The sequence below is a fragment of the Drosophila yakuba genome, chromosome 2R, assembly GCF_016746365.2.
Source record: "Drosophila yakuba strain Tai18E2 chromosome 2R, Prin_Dyak_Tai18E2_2.1, whole genome shotgun sequence".
In the NCBI taxonomy this organism is placed as follows: domain Eukaryota; kingdom Metazoa; phylum Arthropoda; class Insecta; order Diptera; family Drosophilidae; genus Drosophila; species Drosophila yakuba.
In genome coordinates this window covers 16131956-16146349 of record NC_052528.2, presented here as the reverse complement: position 1 = coordinate 16146349, position 14394 = coordinate 16131956, and the positions used below count along the sequence as shown (strand labels likewise).

Below are 14394 nucleotides of genomic sequence, written 5' to 3'. Positions count from 1 at the left end.
ATTTGATGTTTAATTTCAATAACTCAGTGCTCTCGCATTTTGAATTTTTTTCCCTTCATCTGCTTTTTGGAATGCGAGTGTGTGTGGGGAGTTGATTGGCCATGGAAGTGAAGGGCCATGAGTCCCGATTCCAATTATAGCTGTCCAAAATAAGGACGAGTGCAAATTACGCAAAATTCTACATTCAATAGAGCAGTCACACAGAAAGTCTTTGCATCTAAAATGATTTTAAATTTTTCTGGAAAATGCAAGGTTAAAGGAAATAACAAGTGAAATGGCAGTATTTTTAATTGTAAATCTATGTTTTAAATCCTACTACTTTTAATAGCATAAAGTACTGTTTTTATAATATAATTGGTTTTTCCTCAAATAAATCCGGATTTTAGAGAGCTCATAGCCCCGCTTACAATTGCATTACGATTTTGATGTCGATCTTGTTGCTCCAGTTATCGCATACAGACACATTACTGGATTTATTTTCAAATTTCCTTTGGTTTCTCTCTGGTTATATGGTTATATGCATTCACCCCAATGCCCATGCCTCGAATAATCCCCCCTCTATGAATTTCCAATATTATAATAAATGCCTCGAAATCCAATTACTTTACCACAATGTCCGAAATATATTTTGATTTCGTATTCCCATCCCAGTTTCGGGCCCTTGGCTTTTGTGGTCAACGCACAACCAACCGATGGTGCAGCATTCGAAAACCCGAAATGCCGAAAACCGTAAAACGCAAGTTGCAACAAACAAAGAACTCATGCGGCTTGCAATAGTGAAGGGTCAACATTCATTCATTTTTGGGGGAATTTCACTTTTCCTTTTCCCCATTATTCGGCTCAGTGGGAGATCGAATTCGTGGCTGCAAGGGAAATTCCCGGGCGGGAGGTGTGAAAATGCCAAAACAGATGGACATAGAAGCGGCACATTTCATTCACTGACTGCTGCTGGGAATTAATTGAGGCAGCTTGACAGCTGGCCTGGCCTGGCCTGGCCTCTAACCGGGCCCAAAAATAGACTCCTATAATTCCACCCAACCTGGCTTAAAGTCTGGCCTTAAAGGCCAGGAAAACCAGCGGGGGGAGTCTACCAGAAACAGAGTTGTCAGAGCTCCAAGTCTGTTAATGAGCATTCAACTGGCTAATTAATTTTATACATTTATTAAACTTTGCCCCACCAGTCGCCAGTCGGCAGTCGGCAGGCATCCCACAAACTATTTACCATACAAATCTAATTTTATCAACTTTGTCTTTGGCCGCTTAACTAGCTGAGTTGTCCTGTGTTGTCCTGTTCCATTTCTCTAGTTGCTCGGCCAGGACCTCTGGTGGACTTCCTTCTTCCCCAACTCCTGTCAAAACATTGTGACACAGTTCTGCTTTCTTACAATTTGCCCCGCTCTTTATTTAGCCACGTTTGCTACGGCTAGCGCCATTCTCTTGGCTCATTAACGTTGGCCTTTGTTTCGTCCTGTCATCGTTGTCGTCTGCCGCTGCTGCTGCTGCCAGGAAAAGCAGGAGGAAAGCGAGGAAAAGTGGGAAAGGATATAACGGAGACAGACAGCTGGAGCTGAGCCATCCTGGCATTCTGCATCTATCGCCTTTGTGCGGTGGCCTTTGTAATTTATAAAAGTCCACCGAACGGTCTTCGGCTATTCCTAATATCAGTTGAGCTGGCTGACTGGATGGCTGGAGCATGTAAATCAGGTCAAAACAATGCAACTGACAGTGAATTGTGCTCGGTTGTCGTCGTCCCCCCCCTTCCCCCTTCCCCAGTTTGGCCCGTGCCACAATGACACATTCAGGACTTGAACAGTTTTACTTCATTACTGGTTACTCAGCAATCCATTCAGAGAACACAGAGACACACCTTGTGTCTGAGCAAGTGTCCCTGTTCGGGCGCCATCGCATTGCCCTTTTTATGGCCATGTCCTTTTGCTTATCCTGCCTGACTAATGACAAGCAGTGGTAGCCGAATCCTCTCCGCTTTTCCAACCTCTCGGCCTTTTGTCAACCACTTTGCTTCGACTTGGGAACGTCGTCCTTTTCGGCCATGGACTCCTCTTCTTTTTGTTTCTTGGCGAAAAACGAAAATCCAACTTACATGTAGGGGCACAGGACCCAAGTGGGCGTGGCCGGGCATGGAACGGAATAGAACAGGCTCCTTTTTCGACTTGGGCAGGTGCTCTTCTCTCTATAACAAAGGCATAAATTATTTGTGCTGTCAACATGGCTTCCACAGCCCTCCTGTAAATGGCAGTTGGCCTGCGAACTCGAGCTTATTGTTTGTCTATTGATTTGAATTTGCCCTGGAATTATGCAAGTTATTTTATATCTGTATATATACCAACAAATGTTTGTTGTATTATACCCGGAGTCAGGGACTGATGGATGTTTAATTGTTATGGATATGCACTGTAGACTTGAGCAATCTGTAACTTCGATTAAAAACGTCTGCAGATGAATGGGTAGATATATGGGATCACCTTTCAAGTATCGATTGCTGTCCGATTGAAATAAATTGCTTTTGGAACTATAAAAGGATACTATAGGTAGTAGTACACTATGTGATAAACTCTACTAACTAAACAGGTTTCTTTTTTCAATTCATGGTATAATTAAATTCACGTTTTCGAGTAATGAGGTTTATAATTACAGATCTGTTGCGCGTAAAATGTCATTAAGCAATGAATGACAAGCAAGCACTTTAGATAATTGTAAAATTGAACGATGGAAGTAGAGCAAAGAAAGTTAAATGTGTTTCACAATGGACATCTTATCTGGTAATGAAACATTTTCAGCCCATTACTAATATAGCTGAATTTTTAATAAATTTAATGATTCACAAATGGTGAAGTTCATGATTACCGCTTTACTACAAATTCGTTGCTAGAACTGTGCTAATTTCGTAAATTATTCAGCGTCGACCTTCGTTCGATGTCAGCATCCTCTAATATATTGCGGTGATTATGTGAGATTAAAAGCCTTCTGAAATATCAATTGTAGATACGGCAATGGACAGAAAGGCCAGAACAAATGGCATGCAAATCAATTGGGCGAGTGTGAATGGCACAAACAAAGCCCAAAAATTGTCAAACTCTGACCGCATCTAAATACAATAAATGAATAATTGATTTGTTGTGGGGGGCCGGCAACTAATTGCGACTAACTTTGCTGATTTGTGTAGCAAGTTTCTGGCCCAACTCCCAACACATCGAAAATGGCAAATGGACTGATAATGGAATATAATTACAATCGAAAAAGGGAAATTTGTTTGTGCAGTAATTGTCCGTATTGTGCGTAATCAAATTTAGATTCATCTCGCAAAAAGTTTAATTGCCTTAATTGCATTCCCCCTGATTCTGATTAACACTGATCTGGTATAAAAGCCGCCAGTTTCAAGCAAATAACCAACAGTCGAGGCTATCGAGTGAATCCGGAACAGCTTTAACAAATATATAACTCAAAATGAAGTTCACTCTTTTCTGTGTTGCACTGGCTGCTCTTATGTCCATGGGACAGGTACTGCTACTTTACGCTAAATTTGATTTGTTACTGATGGAAATCTTTTCGTAGTGTAATCCGGACTTTCGCCAAATAATGCAGCAGTGCATGGAGACCAACCAAATGACCGAGGCAGATCTCAAGGAGTTCATGGCCAGCGGAATGCAGAGCAATGCCAAGGAGAACCTCAAGTGCTACACCAAGTGCCTGATGGAGAAGCAGGGCCACCTCACCAATGGCCAGTTCAATGCCCAGGCTATGCTCGACAGCCTCAAGAATGTGCCCCAGTTCAAGGACAAAATGGACGAGATTGCCTCGGGAGTGAATGCCTGCAAGGACATCAAGGGTAGCAACGATTGCGACACCGCCTTCAAGGTGACCATGTGCCTCAAGGAGCACAAGGCCATTCCCGGACATCACTAATGCCCGTTCGCAATGTTTTTTGGTTCCAAAGTTGCTTAGTTGCAGTTTGTTAAATAAACTTGTTCAAGTTTAAGCAAAGTTTATTTGTAAAGATAAGACCAGAAAGAACTACCTTTCATGTCCTTTAAGTATCGAAGTCGATGTAAAAATCTCAAAATCCCAAAATATCATAATCTAATCGGTATACCAATTGACAATTAACCAGGTGCGTCACATAGAACGATTGCGACCTAGCCCAAAAACTCAGGTCAAAACGAAATCGCTTGGGGAGTCCAGAATGATAAGCCCACAACTACCAGAAATGAGGAAAAGCCAGAGTTAAAGAGTTGACTTGGCTGCCACATTCCGTGATTTATCAACTCTCGAGATTCTGGGAAGCCGTCATTGACAACCTGTTTCCTTCGAGCCAACGCAGCAGTGTTGTCTACGAAAATCATTTGTCAATTTTAATAAGTTTAAAATCAAGATAATTAAAAGAGAACTTCGTAACAAAGGGGGGGTGCCTGGCAACCGAGAATGGTGGCGGATGGAATGCGGGATGTGGGGATGAGTATCCTTTCCTTTTCTTTGGAACACTGTGACACCAATTACCGCTAATAAATCATTTCACGTGTGAGACTCTCCCGCCTCTGCCACCATCCATACATACCCATACATATATACATCTGTACGTACGTACCTTTCGGGTAACATATGAGCTGCGCTTAATGGCGAAAATCGGGGCGAACGGGGATTGTATGGGATCGAGAGCCAATGTAACCATAGAAGATGTTACATAAATCAACGCCGCAGCAGCCTGCAATGGAGGAAGACAAACGCGGTTCGTTGCACTTGTCCGTCGGACGAGGAGCGGAGTGGATTCGATTCCCGGGCATCAGAGATGGGGAATCTTGGGGTAAACTTGGGTGTATAGTAGAGTGTGAGAGTGAGGAACCACGGGACCGGCAGGTTGACAAGTCGGCAGCGACATGAGACAACAGAATCTGAAAAAGAAAGCCAAGAATTCTTTGAAGGACCCAGCCCAGCAATGACAATTTGAAAAAGAATCCCTGCTTCTTGTTTGAATTGAAAGGTCGCAGTTGGAGATGGCGATGGCTATGGCTATGGAGTTTAGAACTCAAAAAGCGGAGTTTGGGGTCGTAGTTGGGACCTGGACTTCGGGGCGTTGTCATGACAGCCACATGCATACAAATTTTACCCACTTCAAATTGTGCAGCCCGGCCATGCATATAATGGCTTGGCCTTTTATCAACTAACAAATACCAGGCAACAAAAAACTTTCCAACGATGGATGACTACAGTTGCAGACAGGGCAGGCGAATGGGGGAGGTGGGGGGCCTTGGAGTTGCACTGGAAAACTCAATTTGAATATTGTTGGACTACGAAACAAGAAAAGCGAGCCGAGAAGCGGAGCGAACGACCAAAGACGGGCTGCTCCAAGACGTACATACCACATGATGAAATGCAGTCAAGTTAAAAAGTGTCACTTGAGTTATGAGTTCATTGTTTGGAGTTACCAAGACACCGGCCAGTCAAGTGGGGATAGAGTTGGATACGGATGATGATGGAGCAGGCTGCTTTTCAATGGGATATTGTTGGGGGGGGGGAGTCGCTGGATATAGTTGAATTGGCCCGGTTTGGTCAAAAAGGATTGCTGGGTGGTGGTGACGGGATGACTAAGACGATTGCGGTGGCTCGGAAAATATTGTGGCGGCTGTGTAGTTTATTGCCTAGTCAATCTGCAGATACAATGCTGCCTATGTTTCAGCCGGGTGGCTTTTGGATTAATTTGATCCCAGAGCTTTGATAGAGAGTTCCAAGCGCTAAAACTAATTCTGAAGATAAGTTCATACTCCCGCCCTCGAACCGCACAATTGTCACCCCGAATGCTTGGTTTTCGGTTTATTTCAACACTTGCTGGGTTTTCCTGCCGCCCGGTACTATCGCAGTCAAGCGATCTCATTTGCTGATCCGCTGTCACCGATAACGGGTGTGCGATAGGAAAATAATAGATATGGCATAGACATGGTCATATGAAGTGAATTTCAATTTTGAAAAATTGCTTTCAAATGTGTGTGTGAAAAACGGAAATGCTGCGTTACTTCCCCTTTCCCCTTCCTCTTGTGTTTCCTCTTTTCGGGCGAGGAGCGTGCGCCCAAATTAGAAAGCAAATGGCTGGGAGGAGGGGTTTGGGTTCGAGTTCGTCCCATATTTACAGCCCGAAAAGTTGACACTTTAGTTGCTGTTCTTGCACATTATGTGCGGGTGCACGTTTCCCGCTCGGGGAAAACTAACGGCGCAGTCCCGCTCAAGATGCACGGGCACGAGCAGGGCATTGGCGATCAGATACTCAGATACTCGTACGTATATAGGTCCCAGATCTCGAACCCCCTGGTTCACACCAAAAAGTCCCGGGAGGGCGATCTTGCAGCACCGTAGACCCGAATTAACATATGCAAGAGTTTTATTGCTAAATCCTTATTATGTGGGAACTGGCGCAGTGTATCTCATTGTCGGGTTTTTGGTATTTGTCGGAATTTAATTATCGGTTGCATGTCAACGCCTTTTCAATACCTTCATTATGCTCCTGGGTCGCGAAGCAGGGTCATAATTAAGCGCGCCTAAATATACATTTTTGGTGAATTCTAATTTTAATTGCCGCCACCGTCTATTTCGGTACCAATTCGAATCTCCAAGCCGCCATGGAAACCCACGTCTGTTGAATAGAAATGCAGATACACGGTAACTGAAATTTTATTTAAATTACCCGGATGTTAACAATTTTCTGTCCATGGGCTTTGATCGCACAGTAGCATTTGATTTATGAATATAATTTAAGGTTGTACCAGCAACTGATCAAAAGTAACGGCTTGGCAGAGGCCATGGGAATTCAGCATTTGAATTGGATATAAATTATTGAATATATAGTAGAAATAGTTTACTAACTTTAACTACATTATATAAAGTAAAGTTATTCAAAATCAAAACTTGAGCCACTGTAAACATCAACTCAATTGTGTAAATTTTGATCTAAGTAATCATAAAAGTGGTTTTTGGCAGTCAAAAGATTTCTTTTGCACTTTTTTGTGCTCTCAAGTGGCTTAAAGCCCAACCAATTCCCCAAACTACCTCAATGGCAATCGTGTGTACATATCTCTTTGCCATCTGATGCCTTGTAGAATGCCCGAAAAAATATAAAAAAAAACACGCCTAACCAACTCAAATCAAGCAATTGACTGAGGGGGCCGAACTTTGTTGTCAATCAAATTGTCGCAAGGGCCACACGCAAATTTATTAAATCGATATGCCGTCAAAATTGAAAGTGGTTGGGTATGGCAGGTCGGGGAAATGTGAAATGGGAAATGGGATTGGTTAGCTGGAAAATCCCTGCGATGTCAGACAGTTGAAAGCCCAGTGCAAACATTTGCCTTGATTGCACTCGATATGCGCCATCCAACGATTCTCCATTGGCCTTGGCAATGCCGAAAAGCAAATATTTGAATGTCGTGAAAAATGGAACAGTTGTGGGTGGAAAATGATGTGTGCGATGAGGAATACATATGTATGTCTGCGAAAGTGGGTTGCATAAATTTATTGTTATTACAAGCGATTTTCTAAAATAATTAATAGCAAGTGTGCGAGTCTTCTGTGGCTGTCACCAGCAGAAATTACAATTACAAGAACAGTTACATTGCGCACAATGGGCCATTTCAAATTGGTAGGACGGTGGGATGGTATGTTGGCATGAGGGGTAGGTAGGGGGTAGAAATCGGCATGGTGTCCGGCAATTGTGCATTTTGTCAATGGGAATTAAATTGGCAGTCGTCGACTCTCAGAACGTCAACTCACACCACCGACACCACCGAGAAGGAAGTGACAGCAGAGAAATTTTGGCGGTGGAATGGAAGTTGGATGGGGAGTGGGATTGGAAGTGGGATTTCAAATGCTCGAAACGGCAGGATGTCAAAGTTCCTAAAGGGACCAAGTCCGGGTGGTTCAATTGTGGGCATGTTGAGCGGTCTGTCCGCAGCGCACAGGATTCAGGATTCAGAACTTAGGACGCCGGATTCAGGCTTCAGGATTCGATCGTTCAGTTGGCTGGCCATTCCCATCATTAGCGCCTGTACGTGTCAAATTGATGCTGTTATTGTTCTCTCCCAGCAAAACTGTGTGTGTCTGTGTATGTGGGTGTGTGTGAAAATGTGTGTAGTATATATCCTGGAATGGCCGTGAGTACTATTTGACATTTAGCTTAGCCGCGGGTGACAAATTTAATGGACGCGCACCAAGTTCTTTTGTTCGATTAAGGGTGCTGTTTCGCCCAGTCAATTGTTGGGATGTCTAATTACTGTTCTATATTCCAGACATTTGGCATAAATATTTTGTAAATACCAGCCCAAAAGTGGAACAGAACTCAGATGGCAGCATTCCAACCGCAAGATAAAGGTATTAACCCTTTTTAGCCGAAAAGCTGACAAGTGTTAAGGCGCTAAGAATCGTGACATACCCATTGCACGTACTATTCATGGCTGATATTTGAATTCCATAAATGGCTTACCACATTACCATTGCAATGGTAAAAATTTATATTCTCCAGAAGAAATGTTTGATGCTTTCGTTGTGATTTCCCGTGCACACTCTTCTGGTATAAATCAATTAGTTGTGGACAGTTTTCCACGTTGAAATCGAGCTCGTAAATTAGAAATGTTATAAGGCGCACACAAGTTTTGAATGAATAAGCAAAATGCATTTGGCTTCAAGTTACCTGCGGTACTACGTGGCTTGGCCATATCTTAGATGGCCAAGCTTTTGGGCCCGCTCTCAAATAAATTATTTTTGATTGATGTGGCTCGAAAAGACCGAGCACGTGCAACAGACTCGTTGAGATTCGTCAAAAACTCAACCCCGGAGGACCGGGATGATGATTAAAATGCAGCCAAGGTTACGTGTGGCGTCCATCGAAAAAATATCCAGCCAAAAGAAATAACACAAAAAAGTATATACATATATGTTTTAATTGTCTCGGTTTTTGGGCATTTGTACGAGTGAATGCTTTTTTGTTCCTCGAGGGGAGTAAAATGCTCGCACATATGATTTTTGAGTTCTTCGAATTAACGAGCTATGGACGTGCACGGCATTCCACTGGAAAATAACATATCTCTATCTCCGCATTAAAAATTCTGAGTAATTTATTATACGTTTGGCTTGGTTCTGGGCAGTGTTTTGCGGCAAACTAGTTTAGTGACGCCTTGTAACAGTTCTTGGGAAAGCGGTCAACCAGCGAGCCATTCAGAAAGTCGCTAAATGAAAACCCCAAAGCCCATCCAACACTACAGACTTGCACGTGTCCAAATTGCAGACACACTCCATCTCCCAGAATCCCCTACCTCAATTCAGATCCCTTCAAGCCGATTGAAGAACCATTTCGGAGGGTTCTTAAAGTGGTGCCATAAATGCGATTCGAGTGCGCCTGGCCATATCCCATATCCCTCCTATCTAGTTGCTGGTTTTATTGGCCCACTCGTGTGTAATTGCTATTATTTTCAACAACCAAACAGTTTGTTGTCGACGGTCTTCTTAGAATTATGGCTCATACTTGCCGCTTTCCCGGGAAAACTTGGCTGCCTGGCTTTTCCTTAATAGTTACTTGGCTTAAGGGGTTTTATTCATTGAACACAATTTAATGGAGGTTCTTCTGGTTGTTTATGCGCATCGCTATATCACACTGTAACTGGGCAGCTGCAATGAATTCCTATCTCTGGAACACTTTTCCAAATGAGTTCGTTTAACTGCAGCTTAAGTTTTAAACTGAAATTACTTTTTACCGCCTACTTGTATACAACTTTGTGCAGTACGGTTAGAAAATTCGACCAAAGAAATAAGAGGTGCTATAAAATGTTTTTAAAGCCGTTATCAGAGGTGCAAAAGTAGGTAATATGGAAAGGAAGCATTTAAATGACTATGAGATATATACAAACATGAGTTGAGTTCTTACTAGACTTGAAAGTATTTGTAAAAGGTTTAAGTATTAAATTAAAAAGATATTTGCTGTCGAATGGAGTTAAAGTCTATTTTGAAAAATCCATTATAGTTGTTGAAGCCTTGTGCTGATACTTTTCCAGCTGCCTTTCTGCATTCTCCTTGCGAAGAGTCGCCTAACACTTGGAAACACTGTTGCCACTCACATTTGCACAGTCATCGCACGGAATCCCCGGAGACAAAAGGCTTCGATTGCCCGGCACTTGTTCAAGTTTAATTGGAAAACGCAAAATGCAATATTTGCTTACGCTTGAATCCTGGGATTCGAGTAGCCATGATTCGGAGGCGGAAATCGGAAAGCCAGGCAAGTGTGGGCTGTATAGACTGTATGGGCTGTATGGGTGGAAACAATCAATAGATCAAAACTGCACACGAGGCGCTGCGCTTGTGCATCCAATTGCAATCATCGAGAGCAAAAGGGAAGCGGCACAAGAAACAAAATATGGCCAAGCAAACGCGGTCTCAAAAATCAGGCAACACCACGATGGCGATGGCGATGAGGATGAGGTTGAGGACGAAAGTCAACAGAAGGCAGAAAACTGGCTCGGTTGAGAACCTGAAGCTGAACCAGAGGAGCCACAGAGAGAGCCAGGCGATGACTAAACAAAGTTAGACAAGATTGTGCAACACACAAAACAGAGGCAGCAAAAACTGCAGCTCGCTCGCCTGCATTGTTTGCTTCCCGATTGAGGAAAAGAAGGAAGAGGAGCACCTTCTCCCAATCTTGTGCTGCCAATGCAGAATCTTCTGCCCGTCCCACTCACCTGTTAGTGCCAGCTTGTTGGCACTGCCACTGCCACTTCCAGCCCAGTTGACTTAACGTGAGTTGAGCTGGCCGAGTTGCCCGGCGAGTTTTGCAAACTTCTTGCTGGCTGGTTGGTTGGTTGGTCGGTTGGTCGGTTGGCCTGTTGTGATTGTGTGCGGCATAATTGCATGCGATTATGCTGCCCGCTCAGCTGTGCAATTTATATCATGGGAGCAGCGGTCTCCACACTGGGTAGTCCCCCTCCCCCTGTCCAATCTTAACACTTGAAAACTGCCAACAAGATCCAGGCATTCTGCTATCACACAAACAAAACGGTGTTGTGTAGCACGACACTCATACTTTGTATGGGGAACTAAAGTATATTACACTGTTTATAAACTTGTTGACGTGCTTCTAAGTTTACGCTCAAAATTTTAGTAATTTTCAAAAACTGGATTGGTGTCGGACTGGCATGTACATGTATATATCTCAAACCTGAAAGCAACGCAGAATATTCAGAAGAACAACTCACACCATATTATCTATACGTATAAAATACAATTTATGAGCATACCATCAAAGCTTAAATTATTAACTCAAATGGTCTTCAATGCAAGTCGGTTTTTACATTTCAGTAAGTAAATAAAAAAGACTTAAATATGCCCAGATTAAACCGGCAACATGCCACCACTTTAAAGTCCTGCCGGATTCTAATTCCAATTTGGCAGCAAACGAGCCGAATAACGACCTGCATTTGGCCAACATTGATCCGATTAACTTGCTGGGACAAAGTTTGTTGTCATGTTGCGTTGGTCACGGAAAAGCCATCAATAAAGGCGAGTAGATGCAATTTGGAGAATTTCATCAATCAGAGCGATTGCATTTCATGCTGCATTTTTGCCCTGCAAAACGAGCCCGTTAATGAACAAAAAGGAGACAAAGGGGAGTTTCCTTTGTCAAAGCTCCATCAATTCGCTGCAGATAGGGTTCCTATGATGGCTAGCTGTTCACAGGCACAAAAAAAAAAACGAAAATAGAAAATACAAAAATAAATGCCAAAGCTGTTCCACTGTGCGGTAACCGCTTCGATGCCATACCCCCCAAAATTCGGAATCGGAATCGGAATCCTCCTCACCCTGTCTGTCAATTTCAGCTGCTGCTGCGGCACCAGAAAATTTGTTTTTAGTTCAGTTTTTGGCCAGCAATCCTGTGTCCAGCCGGCATATTTTATATCGGTCTGTGCGGCATTTGCCATTTCACAATTTGTTCGGGATTGCCATCTCTCATTCCCCATGCCAAAAACTACGAATTTCCCCATTGACTGACCCAGCATTGAAGCCCGGCGTCTGATAATAGAACTGGTCCATGAAAATCGACTTTGTCCGGCTTCCCGGAGCCACTAATCGAAAAGTTGTGCCCTGTTCGTCGCACTTTAGTAATTAAACTTTGCCAACTCATTTTATTGTCGCTCTCTAATTATTTATGCATACATCAGCGACTGCACTTCCAGCAGTCCGGCAGGCTGACAATTTATCACGCAATTTAATGCATATTTAAATGTCATAACTGTGCACTATAAATCGAAATATTCGAAATGAAGAGATATCAGCAAGATAACCTCTGTCCCGGGTGCAGGCATATATATTATAAATACATTCCGAACATTGCCCCAAACATGAAGACATCTGGGGAGATACATGACTTCATGGTGGCATCGCCGCAGATAAGCTGCAGTATGAACTACAGAGCTCCATGATAACCCGCAATAATAAGAAATAAAAGAAATGTCTTTGTTTCGTTGTGCTACACTATCGCATTTCGAGGAGAAGAATATGAAGGCGTAAATTAACAGCCCAGTTGCGCATAGAAATTCTCTTATTCATGGTCTAAAAATCTTTATTACATTAAAAACAAATTAGATAATAAATTTACATGCCACTACTTTATAGAACAATTAAATGTATGTAAATGCAGTTTAAGAAGTTGCATTGCTTGCAACTTTAGAGTTTATTTTCCTTCGATGCATTTGTATATTAAACCCCCCTAAGCAACATTTGTGATTCAAATGCAAGGTAAACATATATTAAGAAACATTGTTTACCTAACTCTCAGCAATTTTTATCCCTTCCCGACTTACTTTCCTACTCCGTGTCGAGTTAATATCCCTGTAAGTACAGAACTCACTCCTTGATCGATAAATAAGTGTCCTGCAGCATTTCAGGAAGCCACTCACACACACAAATGCGCTTATATATTAGCTTCCCAGCATTTTCACACTCAGCTGGAGGAGATGTGGAAAAATAGTAAAATGAAAACAAGTTGAACAAGTTTTCGACACCTCGAAAAAACAATGCTGTGTGCTGTATCTTAGCAGGGAGTCAAGTCGGAGCTCAAGTCAAAGGTACTAACTTAGTTACATGAGCTCTCTTTGTCACTAAGCTTGGACCTTCAGATATTGGGGGTGGTATTTTGGTCAAACTGGGTGGATTTTCCGACTGGACATTTGTTTCGCCGCCCCAGCCTCCTAATGAAAAAGTTCTTATGAATAATAAATGCATTAGAGAAACTTCCTTTCACATACAACAAACAAAAGTTCCATCTACGGTTAGAGCGATGGCCCCCGAAAAGAATGTTTTATGGTTGGCATGGGGCAGCAGCAGCAGCAGTATTCATAAATATTACATTTTGCGTACGCAACTCCAGAGGTGGCAAATGATTCACTCGCCACTCGAGAACTTCTCTTCTCCAGGCGGCCTTGGCCATCTATGTTGCTCGTAAGTATTTTGAATGTCTAAACAAAAACTGCAGTTCTACTTCAAACAAGCGGAGACTATAAATAGATACGCATCGTATCTTGTATTTCTTGTATCTTTCGGATGGTAGATATTCATCTAGTGCAGAGTTCGGGGCAATGTGTTAAACATCTTTTGGCGTTGACAAAATGGCATGCCGCTTGATTATCAGCTGCAGCTGCGGCAATTACAAGATGCCGATATGCAGAACTCTGGGAAGCAGAAAAGTATCCGACGGATATGCATGCGGCGCGTGTGAGTTAATGGTAACAATAACAATCTCCCTGGATTGATGCGGTATCCGAGGGGAGGGGCGGTGGTTCGACGGGAATCTCTGCTTAAACTATTGAGTAAAAGAGCGCAGGGAGAGTTTTCAGATGCGAGATACGGAGATACGGATACTGAGATGAATGAATGAGTTTCAGAGAGCGAGTCTGGAGTTTTGATGGTTTGTTATGTTAATAGTTTTAAATTCTTCATGGCTGGTTGATATAAAATTATTTAGTTAATTAATAATCTTAAATATAAATGACGCGTCAATTAAATTTTAAGTATATCATAAAACATATCCTTAGAGGATATTTTCATTTTAGAGATGTTAAGTTACCCCGGCGTTTTTAAAGCAATAGAACCGACTAAGCGTCATAAACACATAAAAAATACATATGTGTGCTTTTATTAAAATCCAGTTGATTCCTAAAAATAATTATTTCAGGAAATTAAGTGATAGTTTTTTAATCTTTGCACCATCGGCTTGCCCTGTCAACAAAGCCCTTAAAAAATATTAATTAATATTGCTATAATTGTTGACTTATGTGATTACTAGCTATTGACAATAGCAATTTTATTCCCTATTGAATTTCAAGTTGCTATTTGCTCTTGGTCAATGTTTAC

General features: G+C 42.4%; 1 protein-coding gene across 1 annotated transcript; it reads left to right on the top strand.

The window, feature by feature from the left end:
* The first annotated feature begins 3386 nt into the window (after nt 1–3386).
* On the top strand, nt 3387–3997 carry LOC6530860 (general odorant-binding protein 56h). The gene is made up of 2 exons (XM_002091703.3): nt 3387–3519; nt 3574–3997. The coding sequence occupies exons 1-2, from the start codon at nt 3466–3468 to the stop codon at nt 3922–3924; spliced, it is 405 nt and encodes a 134-aa protein (XP_002091739.1). The 5' UTR covers nt 3387–3465; the 3' UTR covers nt 3925–3997.
* Nucleotides 3998–14394: the final 10397 nt, after the last annotated feature.